Below are 27,493 nucleotides of genomic sequence, written 5' to 3'. Positions count from 1 at the left end.
AAAACACCACTGGACTCTACAGGAAGGGCCAGAGTCGTCTCTATTTTCTGAGGTCTTTCAGCATCTGTCAGACAATATTGAGGATTTTTTACGAGTCTGTTGTGGCCAGTGCCATCCTCTATGCTGTTGCATGCTGGGGCAGCAGGTTGAGGGTCGCAGATGCCAACAGACTCAATAAACTGATCCGCAAGGCCAGTAATGTTGTGGGGATGGAGCTGGACTCCCTTAGGGTGGTGTCTGAGAGGCGGATGTTGTCCAAGATAAGGACAATGCTGGAAAATAGCTCCCACCCACTCCATGACGTGCTGGCTAGTCAAAGGAGCATGTTCAATGACAGACTGAGATTACCAAAAAGCACCACTGAACGACACAGGAAATCGTTCCTGCTCGTGGCCATCTCCCTGTACAACTCCTCCACCTAACACACTGTAAACACTGCAATAGTTACACTCTGTCATTTATTATTTTACTGTAGAGTGTGTGCAAAGTTCACAGGTTAGAGTTAAATGTCAATGTTATATATTTCACTACTGAAATATTCTTGATATTTAGAATTGAGTGATTTGTATATATTAGTGCCATTTCTTAAATTTGTAAACTTTGTAATATATTGTATTATTTAATTAGTTTAGTCTGTTACTGTTACTGTCTTGGAGCAACAGTAACCCACATAATTTCCTTAGGGTTTATTAAAGTATTCTCATTCTGATTTAAATGTTTGCTACAAAAACTTGCAGTTTTAAAGACCTAAAAAGATTTTTTTTCCCCAGCACCAGGCTTAAAACATGCAGATGGGAATGTATGCACAGGAGAGCGTGTTATGCTGTAACCATCCATCTGGCTAATTGGATCTCGAATCTTAGAACACACACTTGACATGCTCTGATAAGGTTATAATCTCCCTTGTGTCTTTATAGTGCTGGTTCCCTATTTTAATTAGTCACCTCAAGTTTAGGATGGCATCTTCTATAAAGAAGAGGGACTCTGACATCACGTGCTCGTGAGCCGAACGGAGCAAAGCAGAACAGATGCGCTGGAGCCAAAATGACTGTTAGGTGATACAGCATTAATAGAAATAGTACACACGTATTCATTGTTCAGCACAAAGACGTGAAGACATAAAAACTAAAAAAAAGGAAAGGGTAAATGTTTAAATCAAGCTACAATAATAGCTGGATTACTCTGCTAGGGGAGATAACGGCGTGTGTCTGTGGAAGACAAATCCGGAGAAGGTCATTCCTGAATAAATGTCACCAGTAAATTGGCTTCCAGGGAAGGAAAAAAAAAAAAGCTGGGTTATTTTACAAGACAACAAGGCTTATTATAAAGGAGCTTAATCCATTGTCTATCACAGGGACAACAGGAATGTCCCAGACTTCTGCCTCCTGGCTAGATGATAGCAAGAACCTGAAAAACCATGAGGTGAATACTAGAGCAAAAAACAAGACAAAGAAGGCAGAAAGAAAAGGAGAGAAGAAGTATGCTGGCACTTCAAACCCTCTGAATCCAAACCTTTTTGTCAACGGGCCTCTCCACCTGCATTAATCACAATGAAACAGCAGTTACCGGCCAAGTGTCTTCGGACTGCACTGCTCACACAGACAAGCGCGAGCAATCAGATATAAAAATAACCCGTTTCACCCAGAAGCACCCAGAAACAACAGTGAGTAGTAACACTGTATATAAGAAATTTAAAGTGCCAGAAAAAATGTAATCGCAATATTTCTCATTTTTCTAAGTCTCTAATGAAATGAGCCTGAGACATTCTGGGTGGTTTGGTGAAATATCTGATGTGAGACATCAGAACTGGAGCTTGAATGAAATTTCAGACACTATAAAGCTGTTCTTTTGTATGCACTGCAGAGCATCTCCTTCCTCTGTTTCATTCTTTCGCTGTCCTTTTGTATGCACTGCAGAGCATCTCCTTCCTCTGTTTCATTCTTTCGCTGTCCTTAAAACACATTCACCTAAAGTCAGGTGAATGTGGAGGTGAGCTTAAACTGCACGCGAGCACGGCTTGAACTGTACAGTTACAAAAGTGACAAACACAAACTGTAACACTCTGAGACTGGCTTTCTACTTTATGAGATTTATGAACATTCACACACTATCACCTCAAAATTCATGCCACTGAAACTAATAAACTAATGAGGCACATTTTGAATCTTTCTGTCATACAAAAAAGAAAAAAGAAGCAGAGCCTTCTATGCCTTTAAATGTTTTGTACTGGCTTAAGTATATTGTACATTTGCATCCCTGTGAGTGCCGAGTGTTCCAGTCTTTCCAGTTTTTTTTTTGTTGGTTCCCCATCTGTTCTTTTCATGTCCTTCAACAGCTGCAGAGTGCTAGCCGCCCACTCGCACATACTCACACCTAAATGCTCCCTGTCACACCGGAGTGTCAACAGGCCGATTTCCACTCTAGCTCAACCGTCGATTCCGCAGAGAAAAAAAACCCAAAAAAACCACACACACACACACACACACACACACACACAGGTCTGAGGTGAGGTTGGTGCTATCAGTTTGTCTATTAGTAATTCAGTGAGTCTGTCATGCTCTCGCTTGTTCTCTCAGCAGCCAGCCAATAAAAATCAGACCAATAACTCCCATAAAGTAACTGCCTCCAACAAGGACACAAACTACAGCCTGAAGTTCCTTCACCACTTCAGGGCAAATGGCTACTTGACATATAAAATGACTCAGTGAAAAGTGTTAAGGAGCGCACGAGAGCAGCCTCTGTGCATGCACGCGTGCATTAGCAGAGCTCATGCATGTGTGCCGCAGGCCCCAGGTAGCCAGCAGCGGGTATGAATTCTGCCCTGTCCTCCTCTGCAGTGGCCCAGACATGGATTAATGGTGTCATTAATCTTACCTTTAAAATGAATGACTTCAGCACCTCCAACCTGCGCCATAGCGGTTGCCCAGTCCCTCATCTCTACTCCTTACCCCCCTCCCAATCCACTCAGCTGTGACGGATGGATAGTGGGTCTGGATAGTGGGTCTGCCATCCTTGGCTTGGCACAGACCGACTCAGTGGGATATCAGAGGCCTGAGAGAACTCTCTTGCCAGTACCCATTGCTTCCTTGCAGACGTGCTGCTAATTTTGGTGCCTTTGTGTCTATGTCCATCTGCAAGCTTGTTAAAAATCATTCATTGTCATACCAGTTGTAGTGTGTGACCATAAAACACAATAATAACAATAACTGCAGTTATATATAAATATTTCCTCGACGGACCAAATTACGCTCAAGTGACATCATCACAGAAAGCATGATAAGGGCGTCTATATAGTGGTTTTCATACCAGAACTGTAATGTGAAAGTCACGTTACCTCCTCACTTTCCATTTCAAAAACCTGCTTGGCTCTAGGAATCGGCTCTTACATAAGTAACGATTTCATCATGTTTTCATCAAAAGCCAAACAACATCATGTGATTTATGGATGAGTGACGTTGGAGTAACTCAGTTATTTTCAATATTGACTAACCTACTGCTGCTTTTTCAGTGAACCGCTGAATCATTGAATCTATCAAATTTAAAAGAATAAGAAAGAAAGTTCATGTCGTCAGATATTTTTGCTTTTGTATTTACCGAGCGAAACACCAACGGCTAATTGAAATGCTGTTCTCTCATCACCGCGTGTGTGAATATCTAATGGAAATGCAGAATATATATCGACAAATGCAGCACCGACGTGCACAAAGCCATGTGTGAGCTGCTTGAGCTCCAGTGCTGGATGCCATTCATCACTAAGTGAGAGGGAGGGAGGTTATCAGGCTGAGCTAGAGATTTCTCATTTCATCAATAAGTCGTCAGTCTTCCTGTTCTTCCCTTCTCCTCCCACCTCCTACACCTTCCGTTCCTCAGCTCTGCCAAATGACCGTCCACACCACGGAGGCTGCTGGCCATTATCCAGCAGGCCAGAGACACACTTACACATACACAAAACCACATAGCCATAACCTGCTGGACTGTATGTCACTGTCAAAGTCAAGGAAGCACACAAAAACTGTTTTAAAAACACCAGTATAGGGAGGAAATATTTTGCTGAGCATGTGTTGTTGTTCAGCACCGCGCACAGTTCAATAGAGGCTCATTTTTCACATTCTGGCGGCTGAGCATCAGATAAAAGTTACGTCCCTTTTATTTGAACAACAGTTCAAATAACAGCAAAATTTCCACGTGTTTCTTTGAAATAACTTAGCCTTTACTTCCTCTAACAAACCAGAGATTATAGCCACAGGGAATCAAGGAAGAGGAGGAAGTCAGACTATTTATAAAGTGGGTGTCTTTGTTTAAGCTAATTATTGAGCAGAGCTTGACATTTATCTTCCTTATGTGAGGATAAGGCTTCATAAATGAATCAAAGAACCAATGAAATCTTAGAAGTAACCAAAGAAAATCTCCACATTTTATTCATTTGTAGTTCATGTTCTCATGAAATAATGAAAAAGGAAATTTATGTCCCAAAACACCAGCATACCATATTGAAACCCATCAAACCGAACCATTCCACGCTGAACATAACAGCTAGATGAAACTGCAGTTCTTCTCTAAATGTTGTTTCTTTCTTGAGCAGGATCACTTTACAGTTCAGTATTTCTAGAAATAAGACCCAGCTCTGCTCTTATTACACAGCGCATTTTGTTGACAAGACCATTTTTAAAAGTTAAAATAATATGGGCCCAACAATAGCACCAAGCCAAAAAAGGACCACCTGACACCAGCTCTGGGACTGTGAAGGACTGGTTTTGCATCACTTGGTACCACCCTGTCAGATCAATGTGTAATAACTGTCAGTCACTTCTCATGGGATCATGAAGACGTGACATAAATGGGTAGCTCGCTTCTGACAACATCTGGCAAGCAGCAGTGAATGGGGTGCAGACTTAATGACCAGTCAGAGAGCAGAGTGTAAAAGAGGACCGTTTCGCTGTTATCTATTAAATAAACACTCATAAATTATAGTCAGCCTCAGTGGGATAAGTACAGACTCTGTGGTCAGTAGAAAACCTTGAAAATAAGGTTACTGTAACTATGGAACCCGGTTGGAAACAGGCAGGCACGCAGCCCCTCCCCTCACTAACAGTCGAACACATGAAAAGTAGTTGATACGCACAACACCGAACAGCATGTTATGAGAGGTCAGTCGAGAGGTCAGCCAAGCTGCTGTTTCAGCAACGTCTAAGAACTGTATCATTTTCAATGCTAACATGGGCAGCGCGCACAACTAACGTAAGCCATCTGTTAAGTTATCAGTATGGTAGTGGCTATTGGCTAACGTGGGAGCTAAATAGGAAACATTACCTGTCCTGCCGATCTAACATTAATTTGACACACTGCAATAAATCATGTCTAAAAAGTGTCCAAGTCCCAGACTGAAGAAGGGGAAGGTCAAGTAACTTAATAGAAACTCATTATATTATATTAGATTATATTAGTATAAACATATACACATGCTGTATCTTTCTGCACTACAACTTAAAAAGAGTGACGCCACTGATGTTATTTTTATTAATACAGACTCCTGGATAAAGTTTGTTAGTGAGGTGCAAGCAGTGAACTCTGGTGACCTCACATAACTTCTCCTGCTTAAAGCAGAGGCTGGCATGGAAACGTTTCCCACATCTCGTGCTGTTGGCTCCACAGCTTCATTATAACAGTTTACCCCTGAGAATGTAAAGTAATGCACTTTCACTTTTGATTTTTCTTTTCACTATGAATGTTCTTCTGCTAGTCATTGTTGTGAAATCCACCTACACTTCTTACCCCAAATTAGCAGCACATCATAATGTTCCAGTCAGTACACAGTACAAAAACTGGTTGTAGACATTTCTCTCATTTGTTAGGAAATCTTCATGTTTTAACTTTTTTTTTTTTATATAAACTGGTACAAAAATAGAGAGAGAGGAAAAAAAGAGCAGCTTTGAGTTAATTACATGGCCCAAATGAACTTAAATAGTAGTTTGTAAGGTGCAAGAGAAGGAGGAGGGTGTTAATTATTCACTTTCCTATCCAGTTCACAGCTACTGGCCTTGCAGTCAGCACTTATTTATAGCTGCCTATAATCAGCTGGGGTAATGCATAAATGTTTTGCTGAGGTAATTCTTAAGTAATTCTTCAAATACTCCAAGACTGATGTGAAGGAACAGAAAACCAAACCGGAGAGGATAATTGCTGAATCATTTTATGCTAAACTAACAAAACACTCCTGGGAATCTAAATTCATATAATGATTGCACGGACTTCCAGAAATGTTAAAAAACATATCACTTTACAAAAGTGCCACTGTCAGTACAGGCTCCGGATATCCCTCGAGTTACAGCTTGAGGCAATAAAAGCCGTGTTACAGGCCAAGAAATGTGCAGCCACATGTACCTGCCATTGCCTGGGGTGAGTTTAGACTGCCATGACAGAGTGTGGGGGAGGTGGAAACCTTTTGGCACACTATGCTTCCATTCTTTGCCCTTAAAAAAAAAAAAAAGACTCCACAAAGTAACCCACAGGTGCTGTAACACGAATTTGTTCCCACCGTCTTTGCCTCTAGGTCTCCTTCTCTTGTCACTCCCTTTACTTTCTGTCATGGACAGTTGCTCTCTTTTGATTTAGTTTCTCCTGCCTTTTGCTTTTATTTCAACTCTTTGCTTTCACTTTCTCCATCTCCAACAATGACACATCTAAACATGTTCTCTCATCCACTTAAACTAGTTCTAAACTGGTAATATTCCTGGCACCTATATTGTAGAGGCAACAGAGGCTTAACACCACACTATCATGAGTAACTGAAATAACTAACTCCACTGCTAATGAATCATCCTTGGCAATGGATGGTCTCCACAGCATTTTGAGTGCGGTGCATGAGGTGCCAAATCTAGGAGCTTTTTCCCGGCATGTGTTTCAGTCACAAAAGAGAGAGAGTAAGAGAAGGAATGAATACCCATCTACTCTGAGTCAACCATCATGGAAAAACATCAAGGTTTTTTTCTTTTTTTGCTTTGGGCATTTTGGCCCTCTTGCACAACTCCCATGCCGTGAAATGACAGAGCATGACCTAAAAGATGGGATGAGGACAAATTGAGGTTACAACTTTGACACTGTGTGTAATAAATTCACCACTAGCATAAAATATTTCACACTGGGTTATTTTTGTACGATACCTCCAAATACAAACACATTTTTGGTGTGGTGTAGCTACGGTTTGAGGACTGGCAAGTGGGCCGCGCTGGAGTTTGTTTGCTCAGGAGAGCTCAATCGTGCAAGATGTTTGCACAACAGGCCTCTTCTGTACTGTGGGAAATCTCTCACATGGTTGTCTGCCTGGCTAGCTGACTGGGAAGCATGAGGATGAGTGTGTGTGTGTGTGTGCGCGTGTGCGCGCGTGTTCATTGAGAAATAGCTTGACGCAGGCTGCCCTGCAGTACTAGTCCAGCCCCTTGTACTTGTCAGTGGAACAAGTCTCAACAGCTACAATAATGTATGACGGAGTCAAGTGGAGGAGATAATATTAAAAATAAAATTTAAAAAAAAATTGCAAGGGTTTATTCAGGCTTTTCTTTTCCCAAATAACTCCTCCTATGATTAGGTCATAGGCTATTTCCTGTAATAGCTGAGGAGATGTGTGTGTATACTTGTAGGGGAAGGTGTGAAATACTAGAAAGGAAAACGTCTTTTTGTCATAAACATTCAAATTAGTTGCATGCCACAATAAGCATTAATATCACAAGTAATAAGGGGGGATAGTCTTCTATTGGGGTTATACACACATGTACCACAGACTCCTACTCTCAAACAGAAATAGCACATGCAAAGGCTGACGCGTGTAGACATGACAAACATTCAAGGCATTCTAGAAACACACGCAGGAAACATAAAGACAGTGTGTCTGTGCACATCTTCACATAACTACAGGAGGTGCAATGATTCCCTGCCAGCAGCCAGTGCGGAGAAGCTTATGGGGGGTGGGGCTGGCTTTTCAGGTTAAGGAAGTTGTGACATGCCCCTCCAGTAGGCCCATAAATCAGCCAGCTCAACCTCACTAAGGATGGCTCTTGGGAAAAGAGACACGGAGCACACAGCACATACACAGGCACACAGGTCTCGGTCTCAAACACATACACACGCGTACAACAGTACCCGACAGTGCGCGTGCCAACACACACAAATAGCAGGAATGCACACTTTGTTATGTAAACGGCTGTGGCACTTCACCTCAGGCCTTACATGACACACCTCCCACTATGAGGTTGAATGTGTGTCTTTGTGTGTTTAAGGTGTGAATGTTGTTAAGGAATTATAATTGTATCTTCAAAATAACACCTTCCGGTCTCAAAACAGTTCACTTGAAACCAGTTAAAAACATAATTCTTTTTTTAATAATAGAATCTATACAGCAATCTTTTTCAGGTGTGCAAGCTTTCAAATTTCATTTATAGCAATGGCAAGGGATCAAGAAAACAATCAATGCATGTGCACGTCAGTGGAATATGCCTTTGATACAAAGTTGTAAAAGATAAGCATCCTTATATAGTATATAGTATAAGGGGAGACTTTCTTTCATTATTACAAGGTATGATCATCAGGGTGCAGATGTAAAATAGACTGGACTCATCTTCGAGGCAGGCACTGCTTCCATTACCACTGTCACTTGTGACCACCTGCACATGTGCATCTGTAATGTACGCTGGATTTCCTCCAACTCAAGTTTGAGAGTTGCCATTTTGACACAGTGAAGGCTTTTCAGTGCACTGTGTGTAGGCGCACAGCAACAAGACACGCACCACAGTTCAAGTTATGTTCATCCTCAGTTGCCTTAGGATGTTAAAGTTGAACTGATTCTAAACTTGACCCTCGAAATGAACTCATGGTGCACAAAGTCTTGTTGACACTGAAGATCAGTGTGCTTCTTCTGAGTTTGGATGCTACAGACTTTTCCACTGAATTCTTCCCTTTCATTTTTAAATCCTAACTGGAAACCAAGCACTTGTCACCAGTGAAATCTGGGTCAGTTTAACACAGAAATTGTGTTCAAATTTGAGCTCACAGTGATCACAGACATACACATGTAGGTGACCAGAATACACCTCTAGGGAGCAATCTGAAAATAACAGCAATGCTCAAATGTTCTTCTTCTTTTCCTTATATTTCAAATTGCTGGCATGTCCCAGTCTTTGAAGTAACTTCCGCTTAGTCATGCTGTTGTTCATACAGCTGCCTTTTGGCTGATCACAACCAAATTTCTACTCAAAGCTGTGCAAAACCACAAGTAACGATTAAACTCTAAAGATGTCATCAAACTCTTGGAATTGTATACCTGAGTCTGTGGTTCCCGGTGTTTATGACATGGCTTTTGTGTCACAAAACAAGGAACTATGCAGTTCAAATGAGGTTATCTGAAGACACTACAGTATAATTACTGTCACTGATCAGAAAATGTATTAAACGCTCACACTTCGACTGAACCAACGTGTGTGTCTGCTGAATGAGGTGAGCGCAGACGTGTAGACACATAAAAAGCTAGAAGAAGATGATGAAACAGTTAAGATGAAACAGTTTCTATAAAGAAACAGTTAAAAAGTCAGCGGATGAGTCATTTTCAGTCCACTTCTTAAAATGAAAACGACGGAATTTAAATGAAAACGACGGAATTTAAATGAAAACGACGGAATTTGAATGAAAACGACATGAAAACGACAGAATTTGAATGAAAACGACAGAATTTGAATGAAAACGACAGAATTTGAATGAAAACGACAGAATTTGAATGAAAACGACAGAATTTGAATGAAAACGACGGAATTTGAATGAAAACGACATGAAAACGACGGAATTTGAATGAAAACGACAGAATTTGAATGAAAACGACATGAAAACAACGGAATTTGAATGAAAACGACATGAAAACGACAGAATTTGAATGAAAACGACAGAATTTGAATGAAAACGACAGAATTTGAATGAAAACGACAGAATTTGAATGAAAACGACATGAAAACGACGGAATTTGAATGAAAACGACAGAATTTGAATGAAAACGACATGAAAACGACGGAATTTGAATGAAAACGACATGAAAACAACGGAATTTGAATGAAAACGACAGAATTTGAATGAAAACGACATGAAAACGACATGAAAACAACGGAATTTGAATGAAAACGACAGAATTTGAATGAAAACGACATGAAAACAACGGAATTTGAATGAAAACGACATGAAAACAACGGAATTTGAATGAAAACAACGGAATTTGAATGAAAACAACGGAATTTGAATGAAAACGACGGAATTTGAATGAAAACGACATGAAAACGACAGAATTTGAATGAAAACGACAGAATTTGAATGAAAACGACAGAATTTGAATGAAAACGACAGAATTTGAATGAAAACGACATGAAAACGACGGAATTTGAATGAAAACGACAGAATTTGAATGAAAACGACATGAAAACGACGGAATTTGAATGAAAACGACGGAATTTGAATGAAAACGACATGAAAACAACGGAATTTGAATGAAAACGACAGAATTTGAATGAAAACGACATGAAAACAACGGAATTTGAATGAAAACGACAGAATTTGAATGAAAACGACAGAATTTGAATGAAAACGACAGAATTTGAATGAAAACGACAGAATTTGAATGAAAACGACATGAAAACGACATGAAAACAACGGAATTTGAATGAAAACGACATGAAAACAACGGAATTTGAATGAAAACGACAGAATTTGAATGAAAACGACATGAAAACAACGGAATTTGAATGAAAACGACAGAATTTGAATGAAAACGACAGAATTTGAATGAAAACGACAGAATTTGAATGAAAACGACAGAATTTGAATGAAAACGACAGAATTTGAATGAAAACGACATGAAAACAACGGAATTTGAATGAAAACGACAGAATTTGAATGAAAACGACATGAAAACAACGGAATTTGAATGAAAACGACAGAATTTGAATGAAAACGACAGAATTTGAATGAAAACGACAGAATTTGAATGAAAACGACAGAATTTGAATGAAAACGACATGAAAACAACGGAATTTGAATGAAAACGACAGAATTTGAATGAAAACGACATGAAAACAACGGAATTTGAATGAAAACGACAGAATTTGAATGAAAACGACAGAATTTGAATGAAAACGACAGAATTTGAATGAAAACGACAGAATTTGAATGAAAACGACATGAAAACGACATGAAAACAACGGAATTTGAATGAAAACGACAGAATTTGAATGAAAACGACATGAAAACAACGGAATTTGAATGAAAACGACAGAATTTGAATGAAAACGACAGAATTTGAATGAAAACGACATGAAAACAACGGAATTTGAATGAAAACGACAGAATTTGAATGAAAACGACATGAAAACAACGGAATTTGAATGAAAACGACAGAATTTGAATGAAAACGACATGAAAACAACGGAATTTGAATGAAAACGACAGAATTTGAATGAAAACGACAGAATTTGAATGAAAACGACAGAATTTGAATGAAAACGACAGAATTTGAATGAAAACGACATGAAAACAACGGAATTTGAATGAAAACGACATGAAAACAACGGAATTTGAATGAAAACGACAGAATTTGAATGAAAACGACATGAAAACGACGGAATTTGAATGAAAACAACAGCATCTGAATGAAAACAACAGCATCTGAATGAAAACAACGGAATTTCAATGAAATGAATAGAATTTGAATGAAAACAATGGAAGTTTAAAACAAACAGAATTAGAATGAAAACAACGGAATTAAAATTAATTGGAAAGATGTTTTCATAAGAGACTATTTTACACACAACTTTGAGTTTGCAAGTTGAGACGGTTACGGTCCATTTTATGAGAAGGTAGACAGACCATTTTATAGACGGTATAAATTTGGCCAGCAGTAATTAAATAATTAAAACTTGCTTTGACAGTCATAAATAGAAAAGTTTGTGTTGTGCTGGCATGTTTAGGGTTTGGTGTCCATCTGCACCCATCTGTGGAACCAGTAGTGACATAATTAGACAGAATTAGGGCACTTTTGCTAGAGTGCAGCAGTCTGTGCAATAGTTCCTCCTTCTCCTGTTAGCTGATGAAATTCTGAGTGTGCAGCTCTGCCTGACTAAGATGCTGTCAGAACGAAAGATGCAGCAATTACTCTATAGCATAGCCAGTATGTTGATGCATTGGTGCGTGCATCCGGCCTTGCACAGTGGGAGAAAGTGAAAGAGCCTGACCCTCATATCTCTGAGACGCCCTTGGGTGAGGCATTTGACCCCCAACTGTACCAGTGGGGCTGTAGTGTGCAGCTTCCAAGTTTGAATCTGGAATTTGGTAGCTGTGTGAATATGGAGGAAAGCATTTACTAAAAAGATTATTCATCCCCAGTGTTTCTTCTATACTTGGTTCTGTGCAAAGGTCTTGAGCCACCCATAATTTCTTTATATATTTTGCCAGGGGAATAGGTGCAGCGATTTACTGCAACATCCGCAAACATACATGGAAATACAGGGTATAAGGCAAAAACAGAGTTTGTACATTTCTGATATTTGCTACGATCGCCTCTGCTGTTCAACACAGCCTGAACCTGAAGCTTTCTTGTGGTTTCTTTAAGTGGACTTCATGAATACATCTCTTAAAAGACAGTCAAAATGTATTTTCTCTTTGGATGTTGCTTGGCTTTTGTTCCATTCTGTGTCAAGATGATCCTATACTGTTGAGGTCCTGACTCTGGGGAGGCCAATCCAAGGGTTTTTTATCTATCCAGGTATGCTTTTACTGCATCACAAGAACATCTCGCTTCTGGGCATCAAAATATAAACGATCGAAGGGGATGTTCAAGACTTTTGCACAGCGCTGTATGTTGCCAGTATGTTAAATGTAATAACTTCTTTCATGTCCCTGATGGCATCCATTGAGGAAATAGCAATCCAAGGACTTTGAATATTAAAATATAGACAGTAAGTATATATAGATCTCTTCAAAGCTCTCTTTATACAACACCCCACCAAAAAATGGCAATCAATACATATAAAAAATGAAAGCAGGAAGCCTGAAAATAACACCACCTCAGGTTACAAAGATAGCAACGACCAGAAAAATAAAGTGAAAACTTAATTGAATCAAACAGACAGCTACTGCCAGAATAGAACTGTTTGTCAATATAGCCAAATGCAGAGCTGTGTCAAGTAAAATTTATAAAGCAGCCAAGAACTTGGAATAAGCTCAAGATTCTAGCGATACCACAAGTCTTGTTGAAATTTCTTTTTTCCTTTTACGGCTTTCTCATTCCGAGAGAGGAGATTTATCCTGAGTTTTTGTACTCTGCAGAGGCAAAGACTCGGCCAGAGGTCAAACCAGTAAGACAGATAAAAACAAGAGATTGTCTGGAGGCCCATTAAAAGAAAATTGTTGTAGAGGGACAGAGACATTCACGTCCTGCCTCCGTGGTAGCAAATGGAGCAATGTAAGGGCTGGTTAGAGGAAACAGTATACGGATCATATGTCTGTGGATCGGGACTATCATATACAATACCTTTTAGTCAATTCACAGTTCCAAATCTGCTATTCATATTTTCCATCATCCTCATCTTGGATACTAAAGTCAGTAAAAGAGAGGAAAACAGCTGCCACTTGTTTTGTTTGCTTAAAGATATTTCCTCAGTTCTCTTTTTCCTTGTGCATATTCCTTGCTCTTTGTCACCGCTTTGCTCAGCCACAGGATGAACGTGCAGTGACGAAGCCATATGGGGAATGTGGTTAGACTAAATTCTTGTGTTAGCACACAGCTATTGTTGTCGAGAATTTTAAAAAAAGCCTTCCTGGAAATCACAGCAAGCGGTTGTCTCCGTGTCTGCACAGTTCAATGAAAAATATATACATCTCCTTCTCCTAGAAGCATTGCATCATTTAAATCCTTGCATGATTTTTTTCTTATGGGCAAAATCACAGCTTTTGAAAATGGTTTGACATCTTTTGTGACACACTAGTCATTTATGCTCTGCTGCACCTGTCTTGTAAAATGGCATCAGGGCATCTGAGCCTCTTCATTAATTCATATAACCTCATCACACTGCATATTAATGACCACTCCACTACAATAAGTCCTTAACTTGTGATTACTGCAGGTGTGGAGAGGGTTAGAAACAGTCATGTGACACATGCGGACACACAAAAGGGTGACTAGAGAGAAGATTTAACATGTTGACCTACCTGCCATCATCTTCTGGGCTTCGTATGGCTCCATGTAACCATCGTTCTCAGTTGTCACTTTTTCTGTGGTGGTCTGAGTGCCGCCAGCCTGCTCGGCATCAAAAGGGTCCGCGTAGTCTTCAAGAATAATGAGCTGTAGGAGATTTTTAAAAAAAGAAAAGAAATAAGGTCAGGTTGAAGGAGAGAAAAAGTTTGAAAGAGCAACCGGGGAACACTGCTGAACACTCAACATGAGTATGGTGCTTTGTGACAGACACCACTTTGGCCCTGGACAGTACCAAGCAATATCCACTGAGGCAAGCCAGAGAATAAAGGGTGAAATACATAAATAATGCCCCACCTCTGCATGCCCCAGCACACCGCCACAATGCCTCAGCTTTTAGCCTTACAGCACACTCTGCTACTGCTGGTTTGCCTAATTATATGATAGCCTTGTGACAGGCCTACATTTCAAAAGTAGAGGAAAGAAGACCACAACTGCTCAACTTTCTTAAGAGAAACAATTTGGCAGATTTATCCCGAGCTGGCAGTGAGCCACGGCTAATTGCAGTCTTGCTTTTTTGCTGAGCATTTTGTGCAGTGGATGGCAATTAGGTGGATGTCCTGAGACCCAGAAATACAGCTCAAACCTTTAGGGAGCAAAGCTAGCCCACTTGTACAGTGCCTTGGGGGGATATTGCTTTCCTTGAAATGTTTGCTTCATTTATGAGCACACCACTTCAAAACTATGGACCTTGAATTTGAAAGGATATAAACTCCCATTTGAACCATCTGTCCTCTTGAGCACTGGCTCTAATAAGGGTGTGTGACTGAGGTCATTTGGACCAGTGGCTAGAAAACGCACTTTTTCTCTGGAGCCTCTGTCTGCTCCTACCAATCAGTGGTTACAAGAGAAGAGAAGGGCAGGGCAGGGCAGTGCGTGTTACGTAATCTGAAAACATGTTAGTAAAAGGGCCTTTTTTTTTTTTTTTTTTTTTTTTTTTAAAGGTCAGTGCACAAACAAGAAAACACCTAAATGACTGTGTGAATATGTACGACTGGCACTACACCCAATGAGTCATGTGTAACAGGAAGGGATTTGGTCTCATTATAAACAAGCTCATCACTCATCTGGTGGATGGGAGCGGGAGGGGCAGAGTGGAGGTGGACTGAGGCTCATGCTCGCCATGCTGTGCCTCCACCGAGCCAGCGTTCTTTTGAGAGAAACCTCTGTCCATTTTTGCCGCAGAGAAAGCATACTCCCCGAAAGCCAACTCCATATCCAGGCCACCCATGAGAGTGCCACAAACACACAGACACACACACACACACACACACACACCTGCCAACCCTCAGGGAAGAAAATGCACAGATACACCCTCAAAATTCGTGCCAGAAACGCAGGAATTTTAACATCATCGATCAAGGTTAAGTATCATTTAATGCAGTCACACATTTAAAAAAAAGAAGAAAAAGACATCTTGAAAAGTTTCCAAGTATTAAATGCAAGTTCACTGTCTAGGGATAATTTGTAAGCTGCTTAGTGACAGGGAAACGCTGGCAGGTATATTCCTGCTCAGATCATCCTCACTATATGTGGATTAGGCTATAATAGCATAGAAAGTAAAGCACCGCGGATGTGTTCATAGCAGCTACTCTGAGTTAAATCTGCTTTCTTCAGTATTCACTCTCCATCTGTTTGGGGAAAATAACTAGGACTTTTCTTCTGCCACAACATAATTATGGGTTCCTTGAATGTTTTGCTGCTGTGAATTCAAACAGCGGGAAAAATCCAATACAAACATCGTCCTGGTTTGTTTTTGCGCTGCAAAAGATATACATATTTACAGAAAAGCGAGATTAAAATTCAGGCAGTCTGATAAGTGACATCTTTGCAGCCCAAGAGACCCTAAAATTATGCATCAGATCCAGTATCATTACCATCTTGCACCTTCTTGCTTGAAAACAGCCATCGGTAATCATATTATGTGGCAAATCCACTTCAGACACAGAAACTACAAACACAGCCAAAATCTAAGAATAAGTAACCCTCATTAATAAAAACGGGATTCTCCTTAATGGCAAACAAGTCCAGTAGATATCTTACTGTGGTTTACTTATTGCAGCAGAGTGACTCTTAAAGTGACTTTAAAAGGTGTATCATTCATTTACATAACTGCTTTCCTCCAGATGAATTCACTTTAACACAATACAACTGCACAGCAATGTACGAGTACAAGCTAGAGCTCCCATGTTCACATAGCAAAAACTATACTATACTGTATGTTTACTCCTAGCAGTGTGTTAGCAGAGCTCCCTGCTTGAACTCAATCACCTTACCACTTAATGCACCTTCATCATGGGCCAAAGGATGTTTGAGCAAATTTCAGGAAATAATGGCAATCACTCGAGTAATGCGTGGAACCACACCAAATGCATGACATCATACTTTGCCTTTCCTGTTGACATTATGTAGGACAAATAAAGGCTGGGCACAAAACTTCTGAAAGAGAGGGGATGGATGCGATCGTGGATAGAAACCAAAGCCATCATTTGAGATTCAAACGCCATCCTTTGTTTTGCCAGAAGCTTGAATTTAAATTAATCAGTCTTGCAGTCTACCAGTGCTTAATGTTCAAGGCTTCAAAATGTTAGCTGTTTAACAAAGATAGTAGCATAGCACGGGTGGGCAGAGAAAGCAAAACACTTCACTCAAACGTAAGCATCATTTTACCTTCCTAAACTACAAACATAAAACAGCTATGTGCAATCAGTGATAAGTGGGCCTTGAATTCTTCTTCTCTGCTTATCTGCAGGAGCTTTCAGTATTTCAAAAACCCTTTAAATAATTTAAAACATTCTGTTTTGGAGCTACAATCAAGAAATCTGTTGGACGGATTAAAGGGATGCATCCACACTTGTGATTAACAGTACTATTAATCATGATCTCTCATTCCTGCTCATAAGTGCTTGTCATAATGATTTGCATGGTAAAGTGCATGTATATATGAGGCTCAAAGCTGGGAAGTAAATGGTTTTTCGGCATGTTGCTTGTGTTTGCATTTCAGTTAGAACCGAATGTGAACTCATCTTTTTTTAATTCAAAACCAAACTTAAGTATCAGACCAACTAGTTTTCAGTCTCCCCACCAATATCAAATGAAACTATGTAGTACTGATATATCGAGGTCATCAGTTAAGTTTCATTTTGAGTTATGAGGCAAAATCTCATTAAAAAGAGTGACACTGAGCTGTTTGATAAATACCTCACGGAAAATTGTAGACTATATGATCATTATTATTATTTTGGTCTTTAGACCAGTAATGTGTACACGTATGGTATTTTATTGTCATCCATAAGCTGGTAAGAACATTATGAATTTCATCCCACGCAGGTCATTGTTTTGCACTTGGAGATCTCTAAACTACTCACAGTCAGATAAAGTCTATTTGGTGCCATCATACAAGCCCTGCAGTCCAATTCAAGATAGGACAGAGGAGGTGGTTAATATATCCAAATTGTTCCAATGTGTTCTTCTTGTCCCACTGCACTAATGACTACTTGTCAGTAGGACGAACAAGGGGCTTTGAGGAGAGGGGTGCTAGAGAGCAGTGGCGTCGCCTGGGGACACACCATCTGCCTTACGGCATGCCAGGGTGTGTCAAGACTGCAGCCAAGCCACACTTGTCATGAAAGTAAAATTCCCCCCTCAGCACAAGACTGCAGTGCCTCCATATATCAGGTCTTTGCTAAGCTGTGATGTAAGTCTATATAAATCTCACAAAGCCACCTGACGGGCTTAGGCCATGTCCCTGTGGTATCTAGGTCCTTTACTGGTCTGCAGCATAGAGAGAGAACTCACTCAATTACTTTCATTCCACAGTTCAGATTTCGGCTGGCCACGTCTTATACCTGCCAGAGCTCTGGCAGGTATAAGACGTGGCCAAGGAGATAGCAACAGACTTCTTGAACTGCACTGCGGCTCTCAGGCGATGAAGCCGACTTCAAATCAGTGGGAACAGAGGGAGAACATTAGCAATGGAGGGAGGCTATAATAGGCACCTGCCACTTTGGCTCAATGTCCGTGATGCTAGAGCTTCTAGGATTACACTTTGATTTTACCCTGGTCTTCCATTAGAAGTGAGAAAGCGCAGGCTGCGATCCTCCAGCAGTCTTAAAGCATAATGTGTTTAGTCGGCTCATCAGATAATCAAGAACAAAAGAATCCAAACGAAAAAAATTGAAATCCACAAACTGCATTAGATGAAATTTGAGCACAAATGGTTTAAGGGCAACACAATAGATCGCTGAATACTGAGCAAGCTACATGTCCATTGTTGGCATTTTACAACCCTAATCCATCAGCAAATGGATGGTTTTTTCAGGAAACAGAAAAAAAAAAGACTTTAACCATAAAAAAAAAAGAGGAAAATTGGGATTAACACCACTCCTGTTAAATAAATGCAAGCAGAGTGATGATATTAATGTCATATACACATGAGGAATAGAATGCATCAGAGGCTAGTCAGGGTTCAAGCCCTATAACTACCACAAAAGTCAGCAGGCTGCAGAAAGAGGGAGAAGGGAGAAAGAAAAGAAAAACGAAAGAGGACTGACGTGTGTGATTTATGTCTCGCGCCACAAGGGATTTCAGCCACCGATAACCTAATACAAGTCTGTGCTTAGTGGGTCAATTGCATTAAGGCATTTCAAAAGGCTTCTTTGTTCTTGTTGCTCTTTTGTTCTTCGGTGTAACAAAAAAAGGAAAACATGCCACTATTTAAAGAACAGTCAAGTTAAAGAATATAGGAGGGGAGGGGAGAAAAGACAAAAGCTGAGGAGACACTATTGGAGACTGACTTGTATAAAGAATGCTTTCTCCTGTGGGGTGGAAAAAAATGTTCATGTAAATCCAAACTCAGCAAGCTGTACCTCATTGAAATGCCTCTGCTGATAGCTCTCCCATCTTATCGTTGTCTATAAACACAGGATGAATGCTGTGTGGGCAGTCATCCTAAGATAACGTGGCTACATTTCCCCCCCCCCCCAAAGAACATACCAGTGAGAAACACTCCCTCAAGGCAATTTATTTAAGCAAAAGCGATCACAGGCTCTCTGTTGACATAACACAGTTACCATCAATAAGATACTTTTATGTTTCTAAGAAGCAAGCACAAATCTGGTTACATTTCATTGAAAGCCCCTTGTGCAGTCCTGAGCTTTGCTGGGTTCTGCATCTCCCAAATAGATTAGGTAGATGGAAAACTGGCTTTGCCTCTAAAGGAGAGACGGTGCAGGAGTGCAGTTCCTACCATACAGGCCTGACATTAATGAAACTTTATTGAAATGTTTCCTAAGAAACATGGTTGCTGTTAGAGCATTTTGCCTCTTTGGAAGCTTTGAAGAGCGATGTGCATCCTTTAAAGGCCTGCTTAGGAGTCTGCAGGGGTACCTAATCAAATTAATATATTTGCTCTAAAGGCGCTGCCTTGCAATCAGTCACAAGCTACTGCAGTCCATGCAGCAATGAAGAGCACTTCAGTGGAAATAAACAAAAACCCTGTTTATTTCAAGGTGTGTTCATTTGATTTGCTTTTAATCTAATTGGAGAATCAGTCGAGAGCAGCAATTCAGTGTCAGTAAACATGCATCAGCAAGGCAAGAAAAAAAAAATGGAGACTTCGAAGGAAACAAGATAAAAGCACCCCCCACACTTCTTCAGAGCATTTATAGCCTGATCAGGAGTCGCGCTGTAAAATAAACAGAAGCCCCTTTCATTTTCTTTTCATAGCACCATTTAGTGTACCAGCAGCTACTATTAGCATACTCAAAAATACTGCAGCCCATGCACAGCCATCAGTTGTGCACGTGTCGTCCTCAGACATCTGCATTGTGGGTGCTGACTTATTTATTACACCCCACCCCTGTTAAGATTTAGACCACATTAAAATGTTGTTCTGATCTCTGCACTCTTGCCCATGTGGAGCGGCTTTCGCACGCCAGCTAGGGTGAAGCTGGTTCTTTTGGCACAAGTGATTTAGGCTGTTGTTAATCATGGTTTGCATGGGAATGCTTCCAGATGCAGCAACAGCAAAACTGATACCATGCGTCACAATTCAGTGGAGAGACAATCCGGCAATGTAGAAAACAGTTGAGTCAGAAAGGAAGGGGATGTAAAAGATATCAAGTACACCTGGATCGTCCCCACACCGGCACTGTGAGAGCACCATTAACTGTGCAGTGAAATAAAGACAGAGGAAGAAATACAACTGTCAACCACAATGACAGCAAGTAAAAATGACAGAAGACTATGTTATTTTTACCTTTTCGTGATCTTTTTTCAGCTCAGAGTAGACGTTCTGGAAGTTCTTTGTGAGCTCATGAGAATCAACTTGGATAGTTGATACTCATGAGTAATGTGGACTGATAACGAACACTTTTGGGAGTGTTCAAGGCCTTGCTGAAACCCATCTCAATGTGTGCATTTGTTCAACTTGAGCAGACACACTTGTGCAGTGTTTGTAGGTTTTAAATATGGTATGTTTTATATCTGTATAGCATGTGCCTTTATACTAAAGGTTTAACTATGTTCAGCAAGTCTAATCAGCTGCTAGTGACCCAGAAAAGCACACATTTCACACTTTAACATCACCACCTGTGAGTAGACTTCTTTACTAAGACAACTGCCAATCATGAGTATCAAATCATTTGCCTTCCTTATCCCATTTACAAGTGGATTAGGATTCTCACAGATCCTAATTCAATAAGGGAGATTGACAGAATCACATAGTGTAATTTTTGAAGTACTGCCTTTGTAGTGCAGAGTTCTTTTTAGACATTATTACCTTCCCCAAAAGCATCTTTAAAAGCAAATGAGAGTAGGCTATAGAACCTCTACACTCTAAACTGCATTTTGGTTGTACTTAACACAGAACACTGCAACCTCGACCACAATAATAGGGCAATTTAAACAATCGCTCCAATTAAAGCTGTCTTGTGCCTTTTCCTAATTTTATGTAGAGTGCTCACAAAATTAACTTGAAACAAAAGCTTGTTCTCAGTGATTATAATAATTATTAAGCCAGTCATCGTTAGCTATTGAAAAAAATGTATGGCTTTTTGTATCGACTTGTTGGGGGAAGCTCAAAAAGTCAGAAGAAAGACAGTGTAAGAAAATAATTTGGTGGCATTGGAAAAAGGCAAGAAGTAAGGGTTTAAATTAAGATTCAGAAATCATCCAAACAAGCTACAATGTGACATTTAAGCCACTAAACAATCAATTTTACAGGTCAAAAAGTAAGTAGATATAAGCATGTTTTATGACATGGTCTCTTATATTAATTGCTCAAACAACATTTCCTGCGGATCTACTCCACGAATAGTATCCAGTGTGGATTATTTCACATATATAAAGAGCTAAATCTGCACCCCCACTTTTCTGCAATTACCTACTCTTTCCCGATCTCCTGATAAATGCATATGCATAGTTTGTTAGCAGAAAACACCCCAACCTGTCCCCAAGGATCCCCTTCATTGAAACGCACTCCACACAGCCACTTAAAAACTCCAGCGAGGGGAAGGGAGGGGGGGGGGAGAGAGAAGCCAGCGGGTTGCACCCTGTAGAGGGGACGCTGCTTTTAATATGTGACAGATATTCAAGATTAAGTACTTGACGACACGCTTGACAAAATCCAATTTCCTTTCTCTGTCCCCATCCTTGTGTGATAGATTTATTGGCAGTGTTTCTGCTACATACACTAAGTGGTGCCACACAAGAGTCAAGAATAATTCAGGTACTGTGATGGAATGTAGGAATTTTCATTAAATATGATAATCCTGTGCTAGTGTGAACAAACAATTTGTCCTCAACACTACAGGCATTACGATATAATGCCTCGGTTTTAAGATATAAGAATAATTTAAGATGGAAAGAAAAAGTTGTCTGCCCACTGAATGTTTATGCTGGCATTTGCAGTGAAAATGCAATATGCTCCCATTTGATGGTTTTATCATAATGTACATGTAAAAAAAAAACGCCATATTTTAGTGATAGCTTCTATAAGACAAAGTGACAAACAGGAGAATAGGGCTTCATGTAATAACACGATGGGATCCACAGGGAAAGAAGCTTTGATTATGAAAGTGTGATTCACTGAGCAGGGAGGAAAACAAAACGCACTGGCGGCGTTAAACAAAGCTAGAAATGTTTTCACGCTATGTGAGGATGAGCTGACTGAGACTGGGAGCTCTGTGGCCTCAGATTGCCTCTGCTTGGTGAGGATGTACTAAGGTTGCTATACACTGCCCACTGTGACAATAGAGCTAGCGCAGGGTGGAGTTCCATACCGCTGCTATTGCTACGCGGCTTCCCACCTCTCTAAGGAGCATAGCGAACGGCAAGAAAGGCTACGTTCAGATGGTTGAGGAACAGTCACTACTCTGTTTCAACAAAGTTATGTGCCTTTTGCCACTTGAAACTTTCAGAATTCTCAAGTAAAAACAGCCACCAGGAGCATTTTATTAAAAGAGGGAAAAGCAGAATAGGCAGCCAGAAAAGAGGGGCAAGCACAAACTTGTCAAGTTAAAAAGGGAATGTCACCAAGTTGTAAACACTTCCTGTCAGGAAGGGAGCACTTCCTTAATCCTGGAGCAACCAAGCCACTCTGCATTTGCTACCATACAACTTCAGACAGTGGTTTAATTCTATTCCTTTAATCTTATCACCAAAACAACTGATTAAAAAAAACAAACAAACAGACTAATTTTAAGAAACAAAAGGAGTAAAACACTATCTTGTCTGCATAAATGATGCAGTAGCATTACAGCAGTTCTATTTCTTTTACTCAAATCTTCTCTCATTCAAAGAATGCATGAAATGAAAAGTCTGGAATCCCGCTCAGAAGAAATGGAAGTGTTCGGCTTCCTGGTGGGCACTTAGATCACAGGGCAGCTCTGTTTGCAAGACGGAAGTCTGGCTGCCTCCTGCAGTGTGACACAAAAACAACAGCAGCCACTTGCATGCACCAAATTAGAAAAGAAAAGAAAAGAAAAAAAGCAAATCAGTCTATCTCTAGGACCTCTACAGCAAGGCAAAAAAAAATAACTATTTGGTTACAGATGAAGTTTGCATGGCTTTTAAATCAGAGTTAGAGTGAGCTTGCAAAAATACGGCAAAAAGCCACTGCTTTATGCAAATTCTCTCTTTGTGTCTCAGATGGCATGCAAACTCATTTGTTTCTCTTTTAATCTGTGTGTGACGATCTGCCTGCAGACCAGGGCTGCCTGCTTGTACACTCAGCTACACACACTGTCATTAAACAAAACAGAGCCATGTGTCTACAACTCCCTAGCCGCCAGAGCTGCAGCACTAGTCTGCAGGCTAATTGTGACCTGGTGGAACTATACGACTGATGTTTCGGCGCAAAGCTGGAAAAAGCAAATCGAGCAACAAACACAACAGACTCCATCGGGACTCTTTAAAGTGGGAGGAAGGTTCCCTGTTGGAGAGAAAAGAAAATGAGCAAACAATGGCTAAGGGCCATTATTCCCGAGGCCTACAACTTTTATGCGCACGTGGTGGGATGGCTGGGGGAAAAAAACAAAAAACAAAAAATCAACTTTAGCCATGGCTAGTTATTACACTCAATGATGTTAGCTTACAATGTCATGATGTAAATTAAATGGATTTGTGTTTCCACCAAAATGATATCTTGACAAAAGGCAAAACCTTTCCATACTTTAAAAGAGTAACTGTTACATGATGGCTCACATCTTCCACAACAAGATGACCTCATACTGTTTTAGACGAGGTGGAGCTTAAACATTTGAGTTGTTAAACTCAGTGATCCTTCCTTCCGTTCAAAGAGCCCTTCTAAGATTCTTGTTCAGGTCAGGAATGCATTGTAAAGCTCTGTTATCAACAACAATAGAGCATAGAAACGGTGAGTATAAAAAATGTTTGGAATGAAAGACTACATCTGTGGCAGAGGGCAAATAAAACTTATTATTGGACAGTATGATTAAAAAAAAATGCTGTAGATGCTTAGCATAACTCAGGAAATTCAAGGCATTCCTGAGCCCTTTAGTGGATACATGGGTCAAAGTGGAAATGAAGAAAACACTCTTACAATCAAGCTTGGCATATCTCACCAGTAACATCACTGTCTAGTCCTCATTGCTATGATTCAGAAAAGCCATAACAACACGCAAACTTAATTATGTGACACAGTTTAACACAATTTATCAAAATAGTGAGTCACAATGTGCCCGCAACTACCGAGCATGATTATGAGAAACAGCAGCTGCAAAACACAAGACAGCACGACACAGCTTTCACACCAATCTGTTGATTATTTCAACTTGGGCATAAAATTGTCACAGCAGTGGAAAAAAAACAACAAAAAACACCACACATCCCTTTTTAGTACTGCTATACAATAATTCCATTATACTATATTTATTCAACAATTCAACATACGAAAGACATGACTTTAAGATATATTCTTCCAACTGAGCGAACACAAATAGGTTCGTGAAAGACTAGAGAAACAGCTGCCAAACCGCACTGCTCCAACAACCAGTCAGGCCTGCTATCAACCTCGCCAGCCTCCGTCTGATACAAAAAGCCAGAGAACTGCAAGTAAAAGGTGAGCTATAACAAAACATGATGGGCTCTCATGTTTTCATCCATTTTCTGGCTCCCTGAAGAAAAGTACTCTCGCAGACCCAGGTGATATTGATGTTTGTGCTTGACATTTTTCCTATCACTGGCAGAGATGAGACCGTGAAAGGCCAGTGGGATGCATTTATACAACTCCACTGATGTCTGGAGTGCCAGGGTGAAAGGCCAAGCGGAAATATTCAGGGTGTGGGGAAATGAAGCTGAGCGGAGATTAAACATGCACTACCGGCAGTGTAATGTGCATGCAGTCCAGACAGTCTGACCAATGCAAAAGACAAGGAAATGTGTCGGTAGAAGTATATGAACTCGTACCAAGTTTGATGTTTTTGCATTCCCGACCTTTTTATAGTAATACAATCCCTAAACTTTACCCCAAGACAACAGCTATACGTGAATGCTATGGTAAAGTTAAAAAAAATAAGAAATAGCACATTAACTTTTCCCAAGCTGATCACTTTTAATGCATATGGCTGATAAGATTGGATTTTAACCCTAGCAAATGTAGGAATCTCTGTGTATCAGTCTCTCATTGCGTTTATCGACAACTGTTCACCAATCCAGTTCAGATACAAGGGAACATATTAATGGGAACTTGAGTAAAAGCAGTGACAAGTGATTTTTTTTTTTTTTTTTTGGGGGGGGGGGGGGGGGGGCTGTACTATCTGTTGGTAATGGAAGACACTAGCAGCACATAGTACGTTCTTATATCCTCCAAGAATGCGAAAAACACTACCGATCTTGGGAGGGTATACCACAGTTTTTTCTCCTCCAGCAAAATCTATTGAAATTCAGAGTGAGGTCTTGTAAAAAGGTGCACAGAAGGAAAATAAGCATAGAGGATATCTGTCTATCCAGATGCCTCTGCAGGCTGCACAACAACTGTCTGCAAGCCTGATCCAACTACTCATTTCTATAGACAGAAATACAAGCTGGCTTGTGGGATCACTGAATCAAAGGTACTACGGGCAGTAAAAAGAGCCAAAGTTAGATGGAACAGCTAGGGCTGGGCGATATGACCCAAAATTCATATCTCGATATTTTTTAGCTGGATGGCGATATAAGATATATATCTCGATTTTTTTTTTTAAGCCATAAAGTAAGAACAAAAAGAGAGTTCTTAGTCAAAGCTGTGTCCCAGATGTCACACAGACACTTTTATTAACATACAGCACAGATGTACATGAAAAATTACTCAAAATTAAATTATGAGCATTCATTAAATAATAATGCTCCATAAATAAAAGAAAACAAGGTTGTTTTTGTGCTAAACAAAGAGCTCACAATTGTGCAGTCAAAATGTAAACTAAAAGACGCTGAGCGTAATAACAAAGACAGACAGATTTCACAGCTGCTCTGTTCCCAAGTTTTACTGTGTGACTGATAGCCTGGAGTTTGAAATCCGCTTCATAACCACGTCTCTTACAGGTGCCATTTATGGTCCTTATACACACACAATACGGTAATATTACGTTGATGCACAGTACATATCACTCCGCGAAGCTCCTCGGTAGCCGTAATGCGCCGACAATCTATCAAGCGGTGCAGCTCCGTAGCTTACCAAAGTCGTACTCAAACATTTTTGACAGATTGCTGAGCGCCGTGTACCACATAAAATCAGTTCGCGGCCATCAAGCACAACCAGAATTCATACATAAGGCGCGCTATCAACTTTTGAGAGAATGAAAGGATTTTAGGGTTAGCGCTGTTAGCTCGTTAGCATGTTTAGCTCGTTAGCACGTTGACGCCGTCCAGCCCCACGCATGGGGCGATGCGCAGTAACTCGTTAACGGAGATTTGCCGTGTCCGTCTTGTCGCTGCCTGCATGTGAAGCGATGGGGGAGGAGGGGGAGTTGTCTTCAGTGAAGGCGAGGTGGAGTAACGTTGCGTAGAGACAAAAGTGGACGAAAGAGAGGCAAACTTGCGGCTCCACAACTATAATTATAACGTAACATAGACTATATCGATATAAAGGATATTGTCACATCTTATATCTCGTATAAAAATATATCGATATGTTTTAAAAACTCGATATATCGCCCAGCTCTAGGAACAGCCGTTTCCCAGGTGCATTGACAGATACCGATGATGACAGGCACCACTCCGCCCAGATGGAGCACCCTGTCAGCTCTCCGTTATTGCTTTTGTTTACACATTTTCAAATGGAGCTCATCACCACTTTTGGGTGTCCTTGAGAGAAGTTAAGTTAGTGCTGAGTAGAGCGATGAGCTGGGAGATGAGGCCTTTAATTATCTCCAAGGCAGGATGATAATTGATCATCTCTCTCAGCTCACTGTACCATGAAGGGCTTGGCATCATTAAAAACAAAATGCATCACAATACTTTGAAAATATTAATCTATGAGTTAAACGCCATAGTCTGCATAAAACTCCATGTTAAAAGTGCAAATCAAAGTAAGCGCAAAAAGATTATTTGAAATTTTATGAGATGAAATGGAACACTTTGAAATTGTAAGAATAGATACAGTGTTCTCACTTCAGAAAATTCACTCCACTCTGCTATTGGCATTTCAGGCATTAGGCAAGCAGTGATATAATTAGAATTCATGAGTCAAGTAATTAAAACATCAATGTAACTGAGCAG

The 27,493-nt window shown here is 40.3% G+C and overlaps 1 protein-coding gene across 5 annotated transcripts in view; it reads right to left on the bottom strand.

The window, feature by feature from the left end:
- The window catches only part of shf (Src homology 2 domain containing F), a 96,468-nt gene that overhangs the window by 66,010 nt on the left and 2,965 nt on the right, over nucleotides 1-27,493 (bottom strand). For all 5 annotated transcript variants that reach the window (XM_085450971.1, XM_085450953.1, XM_085450942.1 and 2 more), the window contains exon 2: nucleotides 14,233-14,365. In XM_085450971.1, the coding sequence (XP_085307097.1) occupies nucleotides 14,233-14,365 (133 nt within the window). The remainder of the gene's footprint in view (nucleotides 1-14,232; nucleotides 14,366-27,493) is intronic.

Source organism: Copadichromis virginalis, linkage group LG1 (genome assembly GCF_057382275.1).
Source record: "Copadichromis virginalis isolate Kocher_CV1m ecotype Utaka linkage group LG1, C_Virginalis_male_GT1.1, whole genome shotgun sequence".
Classification (NCBI taxonomy): Eukaryota; Metazoa; Chordata; class Actinopteri; order Cichliformes; family Cichlidae; genus Copadichromis; species Copadichromis virginalis.
This window is presented reverse-complemented; position numbering and strand designations above follow the sequence as displayed.